Source organism: Antedon mediterranea, chromosome 8 (assembly GCF_964355755.1).
Source record: "Antedon mediterranea chromosome 8, ecAntMedi1.1, whole genome shotgun sequence".
NCBI lineage: Eukaryota > Metazoa > Echinodermata > Crinoidea > Comatulida > Antedonidae > Antedon > Antedon mediterranea.
In genome coordinates this window covers 13,794,046-13,816,992 of record NC_092677.1, presented here as the reverse complement: position 1 = coordinate 13,816,992, position 22,947 = coordinate 13,794,046, and the positions used below count along the sequence as shown (strand labels likewise).

General features: G+C 32.2%; 1 protein-coding gene across 1 annotated transcript; it reads right to left on the bottom strand.

Annotated features, from left to right (window-relative positions):
- Nucleotides 1-5,197: 5,197 nt before the first annotated feature.
- On the bottom strand, nucleotides 5,198-22,804 carry LOC140057483 (GPI ethanolamine phosphate transferase 1-like). Its single transcript, XM_072103154.1, has 19 exons — nucleotides 22,763-22,804; nucleotides 21,925-22,170; nucleotides 21,096-21,217; nucleotides 20,529-20,627; nucleotides 20,000-20,106; nucleotides 19,414-19,669; nucleotides 18,503-18,619; nucleotides 17,772-17,962; nucleotides 17,209-17,343; nucleotides 16,500-16,579; nucleotides 15,807-16,055; nucleotides 15,214-15,409; nucleotides 14,346-14,434; nucleotides 13,563-13,877; nucleotides 11,758-11,845; nucleotides 10,928-11,076; nucleotides 8,173-8,248; nucleotides 6,582-6,751; nucleotides 5,198-5,552 (listed from the first exon to the last, which is right to left on the bottom strand). The coding sequence occupies exons 2-19, from the start codon at nucleotides 22,146-22,148 to the stop codon at nucleotides 5,426-5,428; spliced, it is 2,790 nt and encodes a 929-aa protein (XP_071959255.1). The 5' UTR covers nucleotides 22,149-22,170; nucleotides 22,763-22,804; the 3' UTR covers nucleotides 5,198-5,425.
- Nucleotides 22,805-22,947: the final 143 nt, after the last annotated feature.

The following is a 22,947-nucleotide window of genomic DNA, read 5'->3' as shown; positions in this document are numbered from 1 at the left end:
AGCCTAAAACAAGAGAGAAAACAGTTTATTCGTTAAATACAAAAACTGTATCATCAAATCGCTTCATAGAACCTAGTGTAGACTATCAGTGTTTACTGTAGCGCTTTTTATAGCACTACAATCAGAGACTTTACCTATACAATTTGAAAAACTACAAAACAACTATTCGTTTAAATGGCCACGGCGAATCTTGCAATAAAATACAGTATATCTACAGTAAGGCAAAATTGAAAACATCTTTAATCAATTAGTTTGTTAGTGATATTATTGTATTAATTTAGTGAGTGGAAATGTGTAAATACAATGTATTTCTTTTTATTTTCTAGTGAAATGTGTAACAAAATAAGTAATGTACAATTTACAAATACAACACAGAACGAAACTGGGAAAGTAAAAATAGAGATAAATTCAAGTTAGACACTAAAGAAAGTGTAATCAACGACTACTTATTCTATTATACATTTTATTTTAAAAAAAAGGTTGATATTTTAAAATAATAAACGGTATATAAATATACCGTAACAATATAAAATGTGTACAAAATATTATTTTTATAGTGAAAAGTAATGTAATAGGACCACATTTAAAAACAAGTATCAATGCTAGTACCTAATTATTATTTTACTGTAGGCTACTGTATTGTCCCACTGAATTTGTTATTATTAATATTTAATTTTTTTTTAATTTTGCCATTTTAATGTCACGTAATAATTTATTATTTTATTTTATTTCTTTATTGTTTATCATTTTGGACAATACCTCTAACGTCGTGATAATTGTCATGTATAATTTTTTTTAAGGAATGAATACTGCAACTTCGTTTGGTAAGATAGAGTTTGAACATTGAACACATACTAATAGTAATACGATGAAGTTGCAGTCAACAATATACAGCACTCGAATAAGATGCTTGGGCACGCTAACCATATTCTCTTGGCCATGGAGGAATTTCTTTCAAGCTCTGGCACATTGTTTAAAGAACATTATAATTGAACTTAACTTTACATCAGATTGAACTTAAACTTAAGTTTAAGGATAAGTTAACATTAGTGTTATAATCGTTAAAAACACACCCTGGTTAAGTAGTATTGAACTCAAGGTAACATGCCACTCATTAAGCAGTACAAAGGTTCAATAACGAATTGTTTTTTTGTTGTTGCACATTTTGATTTTTTAATTTTTGTGGTTATTGTATTATACATTTTAACAAGGTCACCGGCGGTCATATCATCACTTGTCCTTGTTTTTTCGTTATCTTCCTTAAACGAATATTCCCAGAGTTCAAATAACAAAGTTCTATAGTTTCCGAACTTGTTATTTTCTCCGCCAATCACTTTCACTCGATTGTTTTTGCTAGATGTCTGTCAATACACCGTTGACGCGCCATGTGGGAAATTATTTTATTTGTATTTTAGCCAATCGAAATTTGTGAAAGGGAAGGGTGAATGCCATTGCTTAAACCCATTTTTTTTTAATGTATCGAAATTTTTTTTTTAAAGAGGTTTAATTACTTTGTCAAATATCTAGTCAGGTTAGGCTTATTTTGCGGTGGTGGTTATTCTTTAGAACGCGTTGAATATAGTGTAAAACGCCTTTAGACAACACTTTGCAGAAATAGGCCTAGGCTTCTTCCATTATTATTTGTATCTTGACCGAATTTTGCTGTTACATATCGAAAATAAAATAGGCCTATCTGTTGCTGAGTTAAAACTTTAACGATAAAACGAAACATTTTCAATGAATTCGTTTGAATTTGTGAATATTTTTACGAATTAACTTTACCAGTAATTTTTTATTACAAGATTAGCATTTTTATAAATGTTTATAAAATTAGAATATATAATTTAACTTTTGTAGACGAGTTTTGCTTATATTCACAGTGATATAAACTATAGGCCTAATAGACGTTAATGTAAATCTTACAAAATAACAATTTGCCTAATTTCTTTCCTTTTTACAACCTCTTCTGTGAAAATTGTAACTAAACACTTTTGAATTTACTGAACAGTGATTCGTAAACTGTGAAATTTTCATTATTTAAAAACGTTTGAAAAATTATTTAGAATATAAAAATAAATATAATAGATATGCCACTGCGTTTCACTATTCAATACACTTGCTGGTTTAGGTAATAGCAGTTAAAATGTCACTCTACTTTTTTTTGCGATTAAATTTTGGCTTATTTCGTTCGATCTGTTCATCTGATCATTTTCAACACTTTTTAACATTAAAAAAGCTTCGACGGATATTTTCATAGTTTAAAAATTAATAAATATTCAGTATACAGTATCACCTGTTCGAAATTTCTTGTAGCACGTATGTGCTAGTAACATGTTTGGCACGAGGAGAAATACCAGACTATGTCCACAAGTGCGTCTATTCGTGTTAGAATACGGTAAGAGATTTGAATAGTGAAAATGATCTTAAGGTTTCAAATATCTTTATGTTAGTGTGATTTTTCGTTTTCTTTGTATTCATATTGAATTTTGTTTTATTATAAAAATGATCAATCAATATCTAAACCTAAATACTGTATATTTAAATGTTCGTATTTAATTACTAACTGTACGGCACTAAAAAAGGAAGAGTAAGTATTGTCAAAATACATATTTAATAATAAGTACAGTATATATATTTATAAAATTTGTTTCATTTATTTACAAATAAAAACGTATATAACTTATATACAGTAAGGTATCATATTATTAGTAGGAGCATGCAGTGGAGATACGTATTATTTATTCTTATAACATTTTGTACCTTATTGCATTATGATAAATTTTAATATTCAAAATGAAAAAAACAAACATTATTATTAGTATTTTTTTAAATACTAGAAAGCGAAATAAAAGATTTATTTCTAAAATAAACATATTTATGTATTTTATATCAAAAATAATAATCAAATACAGAAGAAAAATAGGCTCTTAAAAATTACAGTATGAATAAATAAAAACTTAAAGGTACTTACTGTAGTACTTTTCTATTGTATAAGACTATTACAAAAATCTATGTAAAGTTGCACTTGAATGTTTTTGTGTTAGTTTTATTATATCATACAGTACTTGTACTTGACATGAATATATGTTTGTATATCTTGCTGCCTCACAGCACATTAGCAATATGTTACCACCAGTGTCGCTTAGAACTTCTTTTGCGAAGTTCGATGATGACGAGGTAGGTGTCTGTTGGTGTTTCAGCCATTGTGTACATGCAGAAGAAACCCATATATTGACACGATAACGTCATATCACTACCTTATTTGTGAGCAACTTTTTTTGTCAAACTAGTTTTACAATGAACACAGAGCTTTACACGAACAAACAAAACATCATAGAATAGTTTGGCCTGATTTGCTGACTAAAATTTAAAATCCATTTTGAGATTTGGATGATATTAATAACAATAATTATTATAGAACCAAACTTGTGAAAATACTCATGCCTCTATATTTATCTGTCTTTAAATAAGGTATTAAATAGTTTAGTAACAAATTCCAATTAAAAGTTATCTGTGACTTTTAAAACAAAACTGTTATCGTGTGTCATATTGTCTTATCTGTGCTTTCAAGTGTTTTCTATTATTCATTTTTTATTATTTGAAAAAAAAAACTCTTTGGCATAATTTCACAAATAGTACTCAACCGCTAATTAACATTAGTTTAAAACATTTTTAGAAAGTCATCTCAAAAGATAAGCACACAAGTGACCCATTTCTTGGTTACTAAATGAAAACAAGCAACTTTTATTTTCATGCCTGAAATTGGCAGAAAAGTTTTACTTGTAACTATACAAAAATTGTAGCCTATTTATTTGTTAAGTATTTACAATTTTAGAAGTTGAGAATTATTATAAAAAAAAAAATATTAGAAAATTATGAAAAAAAGTGGATAACAGAAAAGAAATATTAATGTTCTGATTCTAAGAACAGTAACATTGATAAAATAACATAATGTAAATATATATAGGCCTATATATATAAACAAATCAGGCAAAGAACATTAATTCTAAACCGCCCGGTAATATACTGAAATTTAATTAAATAATTTGAAACGATAAAGATGAGGAAATCTGTGAGAATGAGAAAAAGTCGCCCCAACCGAGACTCGAACTCGGACCGCCTGCTTGATATGCAGATGTCCTAACCATTAGACCACTGGGGCTTTCATGGTATTGTTCAAACTCGATTGGATAGCGATTCTTTAACATTCTCGGCGTGGTACGGCGGAACAGCACTAGTCCTCAGTTGTATGCAAGCGCATCAGAGATCAAATTAATACGCCCTCATCTTACAGTATTTTTATTCACGAGGCGGGATCTCCAAAGAGATACTTATATATATATAAACAAATCAGGCAAAGAACATTAATTATAAACCGCCCGGTAATATACTGAAATTTAATTAATTAATTTGAAACGATAAAGATGAGGAAATCTGTGAGAATGAGAAAAAGTCGCCCCAACCGAGACTCGAACTCGGACCGCCTGCTTGATATGCAGATATCCTAACCATTAGACCACTGGGGCTTTCATGGTATTGTTCGAACTCGATTGGATAGCGACTCTTTAACACTCTCGGCGTGGTACGGCGGAACAGCACTAGTCCTCAGTTGTACGCACGCGCATCAGAGATCAAATTAATACGCCCTCATCTTACAGTATTTTTATTCACGAGGCGGGATCTCTGAAGAGATACTTATATATATATAAACAAATCAGGCAAAGAACATTAATTATAAACCGCCCGGTAATATACTGAAATTTAATTAATTAATTTGAAACGATAAAGATGAGGAAATCTGTGAGAATGAGAAAAAGTCGCCCCAACCGAGACTCGAACTCGGACCGCCTGCTTGATATGCAGATATCCTAACCATTAGACCACTGGGGCTTTCATGGTATTGTTCGAACTCGATTGGATAGCGACTCTTTAACATTCTCGGCGTGGTACGGCGGAACAGCACTAGTCCTCAGTTGTAATATATAAACCAAACAAAAGTAAGAATAACAATGAAATAGTTATTATTATTATTATGCTTATCACAGAAGTATTCAATAATTGTATTAATCTGTTGAAGATGAAATGAATAAAATAGCGGTTAACGCCACAAAAGACAAACAAAAAATATACAAAAATTGTTAGAATTGTAAGGGACCATGTCAAAATTACTATACTGTAGGCCTACTGTAGTTGTAGTAATACTACTACAAACTTTCCTATATGCAATTATCTAGCACCAAGTGACTTGTAGTGACTACCCCAAACATATACATTGAAACAATACAATATTGCAGTAAAAAATGCAGTTACTGCAGTAACTGCAGTACAATAATTTTGATATGATTTCTAATTAAATTGTATTAGCTGTTAGTATGAAAACGATATAAAAGTGAAAACACACAAATAGCACATCTTTGATACCTCATTACTGCCTATGAAACTTTCTCATCGATCGAACCAGAGTGATAGGTGGCGCTATGAATATTTGCGATACTAGCATAAGCAGTAGGACAAATAGAATCATAGTCATTACGATGACGTAGTGGCTGATGCTGTAAAAAAAAAGAGAGTTTAGTGATTACAAAAAAAAGAACTAGAATGGTTACAACTTGATTTAGCACTATTAGTTTGATATTATTAGTTTAGTTAATAAAATACATTGCTTTATTACAGATGTAATAACTACAATATTCTGTAAATAAATGAAGGATTAATGAGAAAATGAGTGAGTACAAAAATGAAATGAGTAAGAGTGTATAAATGAACTAGTGAATGAGTAAATAAGTATATGAATGAGTGCATAATTGAATTACTGAATCAATGAATGAGTGTATAAATCAATGAATGAGTACACGAATGGGTAAATGAATGAGTGCATTAATGAATGAATAAATAAGTAAATAAATAAGTAAATGAATGAGTATATGAATGATTGTATAATTGAATAAAGGAGTACACGAATGAGTACATGAATGAGTGCATTAATCAATAAATAAGTAAATGAATGAGTATATGAATGATTGTATAATTGAATGAATAAGTACACGAACGAGTACATGAATGATTGTATTTATGAATGAATAAGTACAAAAATGAGTATATGAATGAGTTCATGAACAAGTGCATTAATGAATGAATAAGTATTTAACGAATGAGTATATGAATGAGTGCATGAATGAATGCATGAATCAATGAGTGCAAGAATGAATATATGAGTTCATGAATGAGTAAATGAATGAATAAATGAATGAATGAGTACATAATGACTGTATACATAAATGAATGAATGAGTGCATAAATGAATAAAAAATGAATATATGAATGAGTGCATAAATGAATGAAAAATGAATATATGAATGAGTGCATAAATGAATGAAAAATGAATATATGAATGAGTGCATAAATGAATGAAAAATGAATATATGAATGAGTGCATAAATGAAAAAATTAGTATATCGATGAGTGCATCAATGAGTACACAAATGAATGAATGAATGGGAACTGTATGTACAAGAGTATTATAAACTAAATTATATATTCTGCATGTGACTACTTTAATCAATACCAAAATCTGAACTTACCTAGTGCCAATCTCAAGCCAGCTACCTGTATCTCTAACAAGGAAGAAGAAATGTAACGCCATGGCATCTGACATGAGTAGAACCAGCAGGAACAGACTGGACATTGGAACTGACCGCACCAGATGGATGGCTTGGAATGTGCAAGTTACTAGCACAAATAACAGAGCAATCTGTAATAATGAATTTAATTTTTTTTTATTCTGCGGGATTGGAATGCAATATAGATAGGTGTTGTGGGTTTTTGTGGAGTTTTTTTTTCAGTGTTTTATGTAGCAGTTTTTAAAGATTAGTGGAAGCCACCTTGTACGACAGCTCAAGGTACAAGATTAGTGAACACCAGTGATTTTGACCTCTAACCAATCAAATTTACTCCTGCATACCAGATTTTCGCCCCCAATGGTGACACTTCAGTTTGAAACGAAAGCGTTAGTTAGGCAAATCTGAACCCTTTTCTGTTAAGACGCCAATTATAATACGACATTGCTTGCGATACGAAAGCATAACTCCATGGATCTGAACATACCCTAAAACTCAATGGTGCACCTAATATTTAAACACATCAATGACCTCATTAGAATGACTTGCAAAAAAGCAAATCTTATAATTTAACAACAAATGTAAATGCTGTCAGTCTCTATTTTCAATTAATGAAAGATGACAAACTGTGGTTAAATATTAACTACAACTCATCAATTATTTCCGAGAAAGTGATGAAAGAACTTGGCTTACTGTGAAGTAATATGCTGTGTTATATAAATGTAAATTTACTGTGAAAGGTTACACCTGGGGTAGAAATGACCACTAAAATCAGCTTGACATTTTATCAAATTGAATATACAGTATGTCAGTACATATTTTTATCTATTACTGGAAAGTAAGCAGACGAATTACCAATTGGGTTTTGTTCTAACAGTATGTATTGCCAATAAAGTACAACCATCAAAAACAAAGTATTTCAATTTTGTTTGCCTGAAAATTCACTGTCACCTGCGATCGTGTCACCACACATCTTAAAGAATCTTTCCGTAAGGACTGAAAACTAACCGCATGGACATGAATCATCTTGGAAATGGTGTTGACAACATCGCACCAGCCATGATAAGGCAATTTCACAACGCTTATCTTAACTCAATCGTGACATAAAGCGTATGCGATAGAAATTCAGGGTTCGCATGGGACATGGTCTGATACTGAAGGACAGGTTGTAATTGTCCGATTCTAGAAAAATTTATTCTTTTGATGGTTGAATTTAATTTTTTTTTATCGAAAAGTAGGTCATTTGTTAAACTATGGATTGTATTGACAAACATGTACGTATCACACATACGTATTATTAAAGCTTGGTTCCCACTATAGATTGTATGGACAACATTACCTGTAGACAACCACTTTGAAGTACATATTATTAAAGCTTGATTCCCACTAGGACGCAACGCAAGAAGGGAATCGTAACGCAAGCGATTTAACATATCACAACGAGATGGATCATCCGAACTGTTGATTTTGATTGGCCAATTCACTTACGTTATGCCTTATATCATTGAGTTGCGTTGTACAAACATATGAATTGATGCAAGAAATTACTATATACCTTCCATAGCAACAGCATCCCCATAACAAACGGATTGAAGACGGTGAGAAAACAGTATACGGACGTTGGATCAAAACTGTAAAGAAAAAAAGATTACATTACACTATACTGCAACAATATTACATGTGCAACAGTATTTAACCACACAATAGTACTCCATAATTACTACACCATTAAATTACTCTATCATTTTTTTTTTTTTATTTTATATGCATCTATCAGTGAGCAACTCGCCAATTACAGGATGGACAAACTATTATAAAATTAATTTTAATTTAATACATTATGCAATATTAGTCAACATTAATGCAATTTTCCAGTACTGCGATATTATTATATAAAGCATTAATTGCAAAATGACTGCATTATATTATGTACGGTCATCACAAATATTGAATTACTGAACAAATATTGCATTACTCCAATATTATTGCATTAGGCCTACTGAAGCATTATTACATAATTATTATAAACATTAACATTATTTCATGACTGTAACTTCATTCTTTCATATTGCATTAGAAGTACATTATGGGAAACAAATGTATTACTGTGGTATTAAACCTTAGCTTTATACTTCTTTCAATGGTAGGCTAAAGCTCTATCTATACCAAACTTTGTGACAAAAAAAAATTTGATGTGCCTATATATGGACATGATGATGTCATATCACTACCATATTTCAGCACACCACACTTGTTTGTCATTCAAACTAGTTTGATAGACAGAGCTTTGGAGTAAAGCCAATTGCAATATAAAGTCTAACTCTTAGAAGTAGAAGTGCTGACTTACGGTCAGCTACAGATACTTAGCAACAGAACAGTAAGACATGGTATGTATTTCAGGATAACTGTGAATGATACCCTTACTACTTCTCAGAAAAGGCTAAATATTAATATTTAGTTAATGGTAATACTGAAAAGGAAATCTGCATGATAAAAGTTTATGTTTGTTGATGTTAAAAGCAGTTCAAATATTTGCTCATGATAATGGACTTTTGTGTGTGAACGAAAAAATGTATTTATTTAATCTCTTATCTGAAATACTGTGTGTTTAGTATAAACCACATAATTCAATTGAAATGGCGGCACATTAGACGAGAAAGGATGGGTTCTATACAGTATACTGTAGATGGTCTATTTACAGTACAATATACTGGTATATTAGGCCTTCCCAGTACATACTGTTTTTTCAACCCTGAATTATATCATTTTTCTTTTTAGTCAAAATATTGTAAAATGTCTAGGCTGTTGATAATAACAAGGGATTAAAGAACATTATGTTGACTTTTTAATAATTAATTGGAACTGTCGTTTATCATTGTTCAACTTGTTTGCGCTGCGACCTAGTGGGAACCAAGCTTTAGTAGATGAACCTAAAATTACACCATGTTTTTATTGTAAGGAGTAAAAACATTTAAATGTTTCTAATATTATTATTCTAAATATTGGTCGATCAAAAAGGTATTATGACATTTTCTGTTTCCCTTTTTTTCTTACTTGATTCTTCTTTTTTTTTTGGAAAATTCTAAATTATGTATACTTAAGTAAAAGAAAACTTTTATAAGAAAATCTTCTCATTACTATATTATCGAGGTATTTAATTTACATCATTTTGAGGAAGTGCAGAAGGGCCTACGATGGCCTAGTGAAATGGTATGAAAAATCGGATATGTTAAGAATATCTATAAAAAAAATTGTTTGCCTAGACATAAAAAAACAATCACATCCTCCCTTGTGTAAAGTTAAATACCTAGACAGCATAACCTGTTTGGCCACATCCTACCTGAGTGGTTCTTGAATTGCAATATTTAATGGTAGCCTAATTTGTTGACGTCATCAAAGACACTATACTGCTTTATGTGGTCAAAAGACAGTTCAATATGGATGTGATGTGAATCATAAATAAAAACCATGAGATGGAGACATTCAGAATATTAGGGACACTCAGGTGTGAATGCACCTCTGGGGATTTTTAGAGCAATCCATAACTTTGTTCAAACACGTTAGACTTAATCATGCATACAATAGACTTAAGATGATCCAAATCATTATATTTTTCTAAAAAGTAAAATGAAATAATAAAATATATGAAGCACATAAATTGTTGGTTTCTCTCACGCAAATGTGAACAGTCAATGATGGCCTGATGTTCTCAAACGTGAGGACAGCTAACAAAACGAGTAAATTCTCGTTTGATTGGTCAACTCTCTTATACCTGTGTGTCGTTAATTCTGACAAAACTGATGTAATTCCGATATATCTCTGATATGTTTCAGAAGAGGCTCACACATTAAAATATAACATTTGAATTAAACCAACCAAGTACTTAACTTTGATAGGAATAGGATCATCTAAACATTGTTCTCGACTATTTTTTACACCCGATTCTCGGTATTGTATCTATATATTTTTCCAGTATCATAGGAATATTTGATAATACAGCATTCCATATGTTTCACATGTATCGCCTAGTATCATTTTGTATTAATATTAATATTAATATTAATAATATTAATATTTAATATTTTGTCCTCAGTGAGGACCATAGACCATATGTAACTCTAAACCTTACATGAGACAGGCACAACATGTGATACACATGAGATGCTGTATTACCGATTATTCCTATAAGATCCGATATGGAACCAATATTGTCACAGCACTGAAAGTTAGGGAAATTTTTTTAATGTGGTATTGAAATGAATCAAATATAGAATCTGAAATACACTATATGTATACTGTTTATCTGTTACCTGTTGATACTTGCTATATTTCCAGTTCCAAAATAAGCAGTAAGCAGAAAAAAGATGAAGAAGTAACCAACACGTATATCACTGAGCGATAAATGCCGAGACGGACCATCGTCAAGAAGCTTTCGTCTTTCAAACTGAAGATGACACAGCTAAAAAGAAAACAAAATAAAGGAATTATAAAACATGAATATTATTTTCTAAAAAAATGTCTACATTTTAATGTTACATAATAGTTATTAAAAAAACTGGATCGGAAAAAAATGTAATTTAGAGCAAAATACACCTCCATTGTCTGTCAGACAATTGCTTTTTGGTTAGAATTTCTTTTGTATTTTTATGTTGTGAAATAATTTTTTGGATTTTTTTTTTCTACAGAAGTGAATAACTTTATTAAAACTGTAAAATGGCCTATTCGAAGTCTTTCAGGTTTTTGGGGGACAATACATCTTTAAGATTGGTGGTCTAGCAAGGAGGCTATTTTAAACCTATAGGAATCAACTAAAGGAGAGACTTTATAATTCTAAAGAGAGATGAGTTAACTAAAACTAAAAAACAATACTATAAAATTTCTAATGGTAAGGTATCAGCAGCAGGCAGCAACGGCTCAAAACTATGCAGTGTTGTTGGCTTCTTCAGGAAATTCACATTTTTATATCAGTTAAGATGGACAATTGCTTGACCGATAAGAATCCTCCGAAAAGGAGGGGGGAACCAGGGTCAACATGAATATCTCTAAATCCACTCATTTTGTCATGTTTAATACATTATCTATAAATATAAGTGCTCCTGTTTGTCATTTACATCGTTAACAAAATTAAAATAATAAAAACCTTGTTGGATGACCCACATAGCTCCAGTTCCACAAGAAGCCATGAAAAAAGAGTGAAGCACAGTGCAAGGCAAAATAAACCCTCATGTCTGTTGGTATTTGTAAAGGATAATCTATCATCAATATACAGTACTATTCTTATTGTACATATTAATTTCAAAATATATAGTAAATTAAAAACTTTCATCACATGAAAATCAAACTTAACTTTGTGGGTAAAATATATTTTAAATATGTCACTAGAACCCTATTAAGAGGACACATCCGGAACCCAACAAAGTGTAATCATAATAGGAGTATTGTTATAATAATAATAATAATATTTATTCGGTGATCAATGAAAAATAACCAGGAATGAGAAGTAAAGAACTGCACTCACTCCATACAATACAAACAGTTACAATAAAACCTTATATACAAGAAAGTTAAATAATTGTAATATGTTGCTTCTTGCTTGTTTGTCGGGAAGTGTTCTCTTAATAGGGGTGTCCCCTGAATAGGATTGTCCCTCTGAATAGGGGTTTCCTCTTGAAGTGTCCCCCTGAATAGGGGTGTATTCTTGAATAGGGGTGTATTCTTGAATAGGGGTGTATTTTTGAATAGGGGTGTATTCTTGAATAGGGGTGTATTCTTGAATAGAGGTGTATTCTTGAATAGGGGTGTATTCTTGAATAGGGGTGTATTCTTGAATAGGGGTGTATTCTTGAATAGGGGTGTATTCTTGAATAGGGGTGTATTCTTGAATAGGGGTGTATTCTTGAATAGGGGTGTATTCTTGAATAGGGGTGTATTCTTGAATAGGGGTGTATTCTTGAATAGGGGTGTATTCTTGAATAGGGGTGTATTCTTGAATAGGGGTGTATTCTTGAATAGGGGTGTATTCTTGAATAGGGGTGTATTCTTGAATAGGGGTGTATTCTTGAATAGGGGTGTATTCTTGAATAGGGGTGTATTCTTGAATAGGGGTGTATTCTTGAATAGGGGTGTATTCTTGAATAGGGGTGTATTCTTGAATAGGGGTGTATTCTTGAATAGGGGTGTATTCTTGAATAGGGGTGTATTCTTGAATAGGGGTGTATTCTTGAATAGGGGTGTATTCTTGAATAGGGGTGTATTCTTGAATAGGGGTGTATTCTTGAATAGGGGTGTATTCTTGAATAGGGGTGTATTCTTGAATAGGGGTGTATTCTTGAATAGGGGTGTATTCTTGAATAGGGGTGTATTCTTGAATAGGGGTGTATTCTTGAATAGGGGTGTATTCTTGAATAGGGGTGTATTCTTGAATAGGGGTGTATTCTTGAATAGGGGTGTATTCTTGAATAGGGGTGTATTCTTGAATAGGGGTGTATTCTTGAATAGGGGTGTATTCTTGAATAGGGGTGTATTCTTGAATAGGGGTGTATTCTTGAATAGGGGTGTATTCTTGAATAGGGGTGTATTCTTGAATAGGGGTGTATTCTTGAATAGGGGTGTATTCTTGAATAGGGGTGTATTCTTGAATAGGGGTGTATTCTTGAATAGGGGTGTATTCTTGAATAGGGGTGTATTCTTGAATAGGGGTGTATTCTTGAATAGGGGTGTATTCTTGAATAGGGGTGTATTCTTGAATAGGGGTGTATTCTTGAATAGGGGTGTCCCAAAACAGGATTTATACTAGAGTGTTTTTGTTATTATATACATACTTGTAATTGCACACGTCATCCAATCTACATGGGGCATCAAAATGACTGCAAAGGTATTGGGAAGGTTTTAAACTACATTTGAAAATGCATATATCTTTTCTAGTAAAATATATCAAAAGGATACGCTGTAGTCATCAGCAAATATACAGAAACAAATGCAGATGCTATGCTGAATAACCTTTCAACTATGAGGTCAGAGGTTAAAAGCGGCAGCACGAAAGACAACAATAAAATCATCCAACTGAGGACTTGATTAATTACGGGAAGTCCTTCCTTCGCTTGTATATTTCTACTTGTTGAATGGACGATGAATATTGCAAGGCAGAGTATAACAAATTGCACTATTTTGATAGTTGAAATGCCAGAGATGAACAAATACCTGGATTTAAGTATACTAGCGATGATGAATACACTTATGCATAGAAAACTGGCCAAAGACCTGAAAGATACATAAATTAACATGCTTACACATCTTTTTATTGTGGATAGTTTTTCTTTTTTAATGAATAGAAAACAGGCCAAAAAAAAAACATAAATTAACATATGTTTATAAATTGTTTTATTGTAGATAGTTTTTAAAATGATAATTTAAAATGCAATTTAAACACATGTTACAAATACAATAGACACTTACATGCAGCCATATTTTTAAAATTAATTAACCAATATTATTTAATCAGTAATTAAAGTGCATATCAATAATCATACATTTAATATATATCGCTGGAATCTACAAGCAAGAAAAATTAAATTTAGATTAAAATAGAAGTTCAATTTCTGAATGGATCTGAAATCAATATATTGTATGGTTCCTAACTTGTTTGTACTTTATACAATGTATGAATTATTATTCTATTGTCATATTATCAGTTTTAATCATTTATAAAAAAAAGCAAAGAACACTTACACAAGTTGAAGATTTGGCTCTCTGCCAACAACAGGCATCATGGGAAATATTGCTAAAATTAGACATGACATAATCCATCCTAACAATACCTGTTAAAAAGTACATATCAGGAGTACAACATGTCAAAAACAAATTAGTACCTGATTTTTAGTTAATTGAAGGCCTCCCTATTATACCCATATTCTGTGACCAGTAAATGGAGTGGAGGACCAGTAAATGGAGTGGAGAATTAGTAAATGGAGTGGAGGACCAGTAAATAGAGTGGAAGACCAGTAAATGGAGTGGAGGACCAGTAAATAGAGTGGAGAACCAGTAAATGGAGTGGAGAACCAGTAAATGGAGTGGAGGACCAGTAAATAGAGTGGAGGACCAGTAAATGGAGTGGAGGACCAGTAAATGGAGTGGAGAACACGTAAATGGAGTGGAGGACCAGTAAATGGAGTGGAGGACCAGTAAATAGAGTGGAAGACCAGTAAATGGAGTGGAGGACCAGTAAATGGACTGGAGGACCAGTAAATGGAGTGGAGAACCAGTAAATGGAGTGGAGGACCAGTAAATGGAGTGGAGGACCATTAAATAGAGTGGAGGACCAGTAAATGGAGTGGAGGACCAGTAAATGGAGTGGAGGACCAGTAAAAATGTAATTTTACTGGTCCTCTTGTCTAGTTTAAAAAAACCATGCACAACCCACTTGTATATCCTATACAGGTGACAATCCATTCAAGACAAACGTACATACAAGATTTCCTACATAAACAAATTCTTTGAATTGTTTTTTTAAAGTGGAGTTGTTTTTATCAAGAGAAAAAATCTGGACAAAATTTTACCCAAGCATCTTAACCACCTAGCTACAGTATATCAGACTTACTTTCTTTTGTAGAACATCCGAAGACAATAGTGCCCAGACGGCTAGGCTTACTAAGCCTAAGGAGATGACTTCACGATAAAACAGACTCAACACCAACACTTCCAAAGCCCCAATTGCAATTACAATATAACATATAATTTGTAATTGCATATTATTGGATTTAATGTACTGAAACATCTGTTTCAATATGTCAACTCTAAAAAAAATAATAATTTATATTTAAATAAAAACTCATATATTGATAAAATGTTGATAATATTGACATCATTTCTTTATCATATACATCTACTATGAAAAATATTGCCCAATAGTGTTCCCAAACAAATTAAAGTTTTATAGTTCAATGTATTAAATGACAATATCCTTTGGTTCTCGGTAATGTATTTACAAAACATTGTAATAGTTCAGTATCATAGGCAAGATCTGTATAAACATGTGTGTCACATGTAAATTCTGTATTATGGAATAATTTTTTTAATGCATCATCACATATGACATGGTTCTTATGATACAGGTATCACATGCTGTACAATGTGTTACTGTATCACGGAATCTGTCTATGATACTACAGTAAAAAAATTGAGATACAGTACCTTTTAAGAACTTGATACCACAAAGGTAGTGGAAGACAGACATACACATAGTAAACAATAGGAGAATGTTGACAGTAGAGCAGAATGGCTATGGTAATAGCTAGGCCTGCGAAGAACAGATCCAGAGCTTGTTGCGACAGCACTCGTGTAGGGCTGGAAGGCCTACTGACAGTGATGCTAGTATGGTTACGTAGAAGATGCTGAAAGATGTAAAGCATCCAGCCAATGTATCCACAAGCTATGCTAGCCCTAAAATATAATAAAAACAACAGATTTAAAACATATAAATTGTATCTCGAGCAATTCAACATTAGGCTCAAATATGACATTAACACGAAATATGGCTGACTTAAATCAACCAATCAGATACACCAATACACTATAAAATGTAGTTCCTGTGTACACAGTTTGACAGTGCGCACTTTGAAGTTTACCCCGGTGAACTGGTTTAAAAAACGACCCCTGTGATTACCACCTATCTGATAGGACATGGATTAATTTACTATTGATAATTCTTGGCCACATGTGCCTAAAGACATCAAATAAAATACAAAAATAAATAAATGTAATATTTTAGGTCATTTTTAGGTCCTAAATATTTTGAACAGATACAGCAGTCTTAACTTCAATCTCACATAGTTCACTCTCTAGCCGTTATAGTATCTCAATGATTATGACAATACTTTAACATACCCTAGAAAGAACCTGTTATAAGTCTGGTAGTAATTCAGCCCATCAAGACATTCTTTAATCAATTCCATTGAGGCTTTCATCTAAAAAATTAATTCGAATATGAAAATGATAAAACCGATTTACTCACAAATATATATTAAAAAATATCACTTTCCTTGTTTAAACTTTTGCAGAAAAAATAAACATTTAGTAGAGGGTAAAGTTTGCAGATCAATTTAAAGCTGGGGGTACACTATCAAACTAGTTTGACAAAAAAACTGTGTCCAAAATATGGTAGTGATATGACATCATCATGTCCATACTGTATATGGGCACATCACGTTTTTTTGTCATAAGAAGTTTGATAGTGTAGACAGCGCTTAGGTGGAGTAGAGACAATTATGCTCAAAGGTGCTTCACATAGCATTATTACCCCGATCATTTTTTGGATCTAACACATATGGAAACATACTGAATACTCCCACAATGTAGCTATTAATTAGCACAAAGTTGTGTATTCATCTAACCGGGTACCCATTTTATACACCTGGGTGAAGAGAGGCTAATATAAGTGTCTTGCCTAAGGATATAAGCAATGTGGCGAGAGTTCGATTCGAACCACAATCTCATGATCGGTAATCCAGCGTGCAACACAGTGAGCCACACGCCCTCATTTATAAATCTATTTTAGTATAATTTAGAATCTATAATATTTGCTATTTATACTTACTGAAAGATCATATTGCTTTTGCAAGATGTACCTCTCAATTTCTTTAACCTTCGACTTCTGATGTTTGTCAGTAAGAAAATGGAATGGTTTAAAGAACACAGTTAGGGTTGTGTCACGCATATGGTTTTCTTTAACCTTCAGATAAAATAAAAAACTGAAATATGAGAGAATTCTCAAAGTGTGCAGAACAAATTGTTTAGCTTCATTTACATAATATTTAAATCTGCTGTCTGTTGAAAAACATATTCATGTATATTTATTCATTCAAAAAAAAACTATACAAAGGCTGTCAAATTCTGCAAACAATGTACAGTTAAAAACACCAGAGCATCCAACTATCAAGAAAACTGAACTAAAACGTTTAAAGCTCTGTCTACACTAAAAAATGTGATGTGCCCATATATGGACATGGTGATGTCATATCACTACCATATTTGGGCACATCACACTTTTTTTGTCAAAATAGTTTGATAGTGTAGACAGACCTTTAGACCACAAAACAGTTTTGAAAGTAGAAGGCCATTACCAAACTTCATCATCATCATCAGAAATGAATGTTTTACCTGATATTGAGCTAAGATTTGCTTAGCATTTGTCAACAAGCTTTTGGCTTTATATTCTTCACTGATGTTAAGGTAGCCAATGGGTAGGACACCGACTGAGTTCATGGGATATGCTATACCAATCAGGGATGCCATAAGAGTCGCTATATCAGCTTGGTTAACATCACAGCGTCGGTTCTCAATCTTCCATTCTGTTGAGTATAAATGAGTTCGCTTTTACAAAGAAATACAAACAAATATGGGAAAATTGCCTTTTATTTGGTATGGATAAAAAAGCATAATTGATCATTATTGTTATTACAAGGCACTGTAGGTATACAAATAAATACATGTTTATGAGTGCAATGGGGCAAACACTTACAGACACTACAAGGTTTTTTTCACTGTGTAGACACAACAAGAATATACACTGACATCAGAGTTTAATAGAATACAGTCTATTCAATTCCATGTGACCCACAATCATCCAATCAAATGTCAACAATTTATTTAGGTGTGTTATAATGTCATCTATAAAGTATAATAAAGTCATAGAACATTTGGACTTGACAAGTGATTCCTGTTTGTTTACATATGGAAATCTTTTGTTTAAACATTCTCATTTAATTTATTTTTTATATAAAAATATCAATATTATTCAATGAAAACTAAAATGTAACTAAAATAAAATGATATTATAAAATAATAAATGTTGATTTTTATAGTAAAAAACAAAAACACTGAAAGATTACCTTCAATGAAATTGTCCTGGAAGTCCTTTTTATTGCCTGGTCTAGCTTTGTTGATTCCAGCACCCCAGGCAACAAGTGGGGTCAATGTCTCATCTGGATGACCTGCACCATGTGACCCTAAAGAATGCAACATTAAAATTTAGTCACATTAATCCTTTCATTGTTCTATGGTACAGTCAACTCTCCCAATACCGGACTCTCTGAAAATCGGAAACTCTCCAAATACCGGACTTTTCTTTTTCAAAACAGTCTCAAATTGATTTTCACCATTACAAACACATTCCAAATACCAGACATATTTGGCCAACCCGAAGTATGGTATTGGGATAGTTGACTGCATATGCATGTAACACTAAAACTGTAGAGGGTGCATGAATTGAATTTGATGGGTACTGTATATACTAAGTACCAAAATAGAGAGCTGTCGCTTTGTGACGACTGATAATCGACGATCAAACTATGTCAGTTAGTTCATTATGCGCATGTGGGAATATTGGGACGCATGTCTTCGCTCCTGGCCTTGACACAAGTTTGAAGGTTTTAAGGTCCAGACGCCGACCGACGACACATCGATTGACCTGACCTAGGTTCGTAGTCGCAAATCAAAAGCTCCCTAATACTAAATCTGAGAGGGAAAATACAATTTTAATGTATCAGGTACAAAGATATTGGATAAATTGCTTATTGTATAAATTATTCACAGTTAGCCATTGCTTAATGCATGTCAATACATTTTGTAGTTGTTCTCTATGCTGTTTTGAATCTAAAGCTCTTACTACACTATCAAACTTTATGCGACAAAAACAATGTGATGTGCACAAATATGAACATGATGATGTCATATTCACTACCATATTTGGGCATATCACTACAATATTTAGGTAAAAATTTGTAAATAAATCAAGGTTTACCCCAATCAGTCATTCCATGATCAGCTGTAAGCACATACGCTGTCTTGCCATCATTGTCAAAGTATTCCTCAACCTGCTGTTCCAGCTGTTGAACACCTGTATCAACCACCTGGATATTCTCCAGGTACTCCTTAGAGTATGGCTTGTTACCATGCCCATTTGTATCAATACCAAGAAGATGCAGAAACAACACTACTTTTGTTGAAGTCAACTTCTTGTGCATGTTCTCGTCGTTTTTGGATTCATTTAAAAACTTCTGTTAAAAGAGAGACACATTCTATATGAAGGAAAGCATTGTATACTATAGATACTGACATGTAATTCCTAGAGTAATCTTGAAAAAATTCAGCTTGTTACCAGAAATGTCCAGGTTAAATCAATGATGACTGGTTTTGAAATGTAAAATGTCAAAAAATGTAAAAAAAAAACAATTTACCAGCATTACCATACCAGAAACATAATTTTAAAAGAAAATAAACATAAATCGCAAATCATTAAAGTATAAACTCATTCAAAGACAAATTTCAAATGGGCATTAGAAAATTTTTTCTAAAATAAGCAAAACGGTCAACACATTTGTCAGTACCTGGACTTCATCGAATACCCAAGTGTCAAGCTTAGAGGCATCTGATCCTGCAAAATCCTCACTTTCAGCAGGGTACATATTGGTAAAAACATGATCCCCAGTTGCTCCTAAAAATACAGATCAATTGGTACAGTACAGTGTATAGAATAAAAATTTTTGTATTCACTGCAGTAGAATATACGAAACATTTTCACGACCAACAATGTGTCAGAGAGATGTACCCTGAATAGGGTTCACTGTAGCTGTAGTGTTAAAACATATATTTCCTCTTATTTGTTTTACAGGTAATCTACATCTACTCTTATTCCATTACACGGAAAGGAAGATAGCATTTTGTGGGTAAATAATGAAAAATAATACCAATTGAACGGCGCTGTCTTTTGTTCTGTGAACAGAACATGTGTTAGTAGCTTAGGGAGTCCCAAAGGAGGTCTTCTACTTCTTCTTTTATAGAGCTCTTCAAATAATTCCTCAGTATTTTATAAAATTGAGTTGTTTAAACTCTGATTTGCATAATTTAAAAACTCACCTTTTGCAAACATTGGCAGGATGTCTGGACTACCCCATGACCAGGTGTAAGAGCTCTGGTTAAAGACTGAATCAAAATCAACAGGGTTTTCTTTCCAGCCTACAGAATATATTATTGTATGTCTTATATAGTTAACATTTCAAAGCAAAAACCCGACCTTTACTTTTTACATTAATATTACGGCAAGTTTTTAAAAATATACAGTATTTATTCAAATAAACACCTCCCTTCAACAAACGCACCGCACCTCCCTTGAATATGCGCAACACATATATAAAGTACACACTATCATTTTTTTCAAGCATTTTGATATAATTTTTACTGTATTTTATCACAAGATATTAATTGGTTTTTTTTTTAATTTTCATATATATTTATTTGATTATGGTACCATATTTCACCCAAAAAAACGCCTCGCCTTAAAAATCTTCCAAATTAACAATTATCATCAATCTCAGAAATTATTTCTTTAAAGAACTAAGTTAAAAGATGATTTGTTTTTATGCAAAGACTATGACATCTATTTCATATGTCTAAACTGTTTGTTTGAAAGAGAAATAATTTTACCTTTTGCAATGGCACTAACATCTTCATAAAACCCAGCAATGAGAGCTACATGTCCTGGTCGAGATTCGGTGGGAACTCTAGTGTGAGACACACCCCAACTTCCTTCTAGTTCAATTTTTTTTCTGTTGATAATGATTATTTTCCAAATTTAATAAAATGTAAAATTAAACACAGATGTAAATCATTAGGATTAGAATAACTTGTTTTGAATATTTCATATGTTTATTTGAGGGCCTTCAATAATGATCAATTCCTTTACTGCAACTGGATAGGCCACCTTTATGCAATAAATAAAATATCATATCAGAGGTCTCAACTTGGAAAAATGAAATATCTTGAGAAAAAAGCATAAACTAAACAAGAGAGGGCACTATAAAAATTGATAACAAAAAAACATAATAAAAATATAGAGCACAAAATATAAATGCACTATATAACCTGTATTTTATGTATGAACCAAATAAATTCAATCAAATTCAATCAATCAATCAACCTATTATTAGTCTCTGTTATTTAGAGCCAACCACAATGATATTAATTAAGTCTCTAAAAGTACTGTAATATCTTGTTTAAACTATGCTGTTTCATGCTGGAATAGCAACAGCTACTGGGGCTAAAAAAGGATAGAAATCGCATTTTTACAGAAAGCAAAGAAAAACACACAAGTAAAAATGAAAGTAGGTTTTTACTATATTATAATAACCATGGACCTATAAAAGGTCCATGGTGTAAACTGATGAAAGATTACATACATTTTTAAATACTACTTCTTGACAGACACCAATTAAATGGAACATTTCTGACAAAATGAAAAGTCAACTCAACATACCTTAAGAACGGAGCCGTTAATTGCTTATCACTCTCCCGTTTAAATAGTTTATCAGCCCTCAGTCCATCGGCAACAATCAGTACCAATCGGTCAGCTGGTGGTGGTATGTTGGTAGCCTTTGGTGTCATACCATGCACCAATGGTGAGGTGAAGTATATGTCAAAGATCGACATGAAGAAAACAAGATGAACAAGGAAACCAACTATTACTAACCATGAGTCCATGTTGTGTTTTTATATGGGAAATCTGTGAACAAATGAAAAAAATACAACTGTAATTTATTTAATGTTATGTAAAGTTGTCCAGCCCAGAATTTAAGTACAGTATTAAGAAGTGATATTAGCCACTACTTCATGCATTAGCCAGTTTTTCCTTACAATCCCCACAAAACAATGGAGGGACAAATGAGCATAGGCGGCCTCCAAGTCTCGAAACCAAACCAAGAAGGGTATACAGTACAGTAGTGTATTAATATTATTAATTAATTAAAATGGATGATTGGCGACAAATCATTTTTAAAACTTATTTTCATTCATTCAGTGCTTCTTTCAATATGAAAAAACGTCATGAAACTTGAAAAAAAAAATATAGGGCTAAAAGAATTCATAGTAAGTATAAAAACAGCTAGGCCCATTGATCACTTCCTGTAATAAAAAGGCACCCAATAAACTATGTTTTAAGCCGCTTACATAAGGTAAGTTACACAGGTAATTGGCCTAGCTTTGTCGATGAAATAAAGTATAAACCTAAAAACCAGCAGACTAAAACATGGCTATTCAACAAATTATAAACAATATTTAATATAATAAATCTTATTTTAATGTAGGTTATTATTTACTTTTTTATGAGATACTTTCTGCTTGTCACAACGCGGCCATGTTGCTCAGAATAATGCATATGATGATTGCGTTTTCTTTTCCTCGATCTCCTTTATTTGAAAACGCGTTTTATTTTTAGTCAGCAATTTACACAATTTTTTTTTATTCTCTTCTTTTATCATCAATACCTCCGCCTACTGTAAAA

Excerpts from the sequence above, each read along its gene's own strand:
- LOC140057483 (XM_072103154.1), bottom strand. The coding sequence starts at position 22,148 with ATGGACTCATGGTTAGTAATAGTTGGTTTCCTTGTTCATCTTGTTTTC. Across the intron at positions 13,878-14,345 it reads GAGCCAAATCTTCAACTTGT|GTCTTTGGCCAGTTTTCTAT; the intron begins GTAAGTGTTCTT and ends TGTATCTTTCAG. Across the intron at positions 5,553-6,581 it reads TGGCTTGAGATTGGCACTAG|CATCAGCCACTACGTCATCG; the intron begins GTAAGTTCAGAT and ends TTTTTTTTACAG.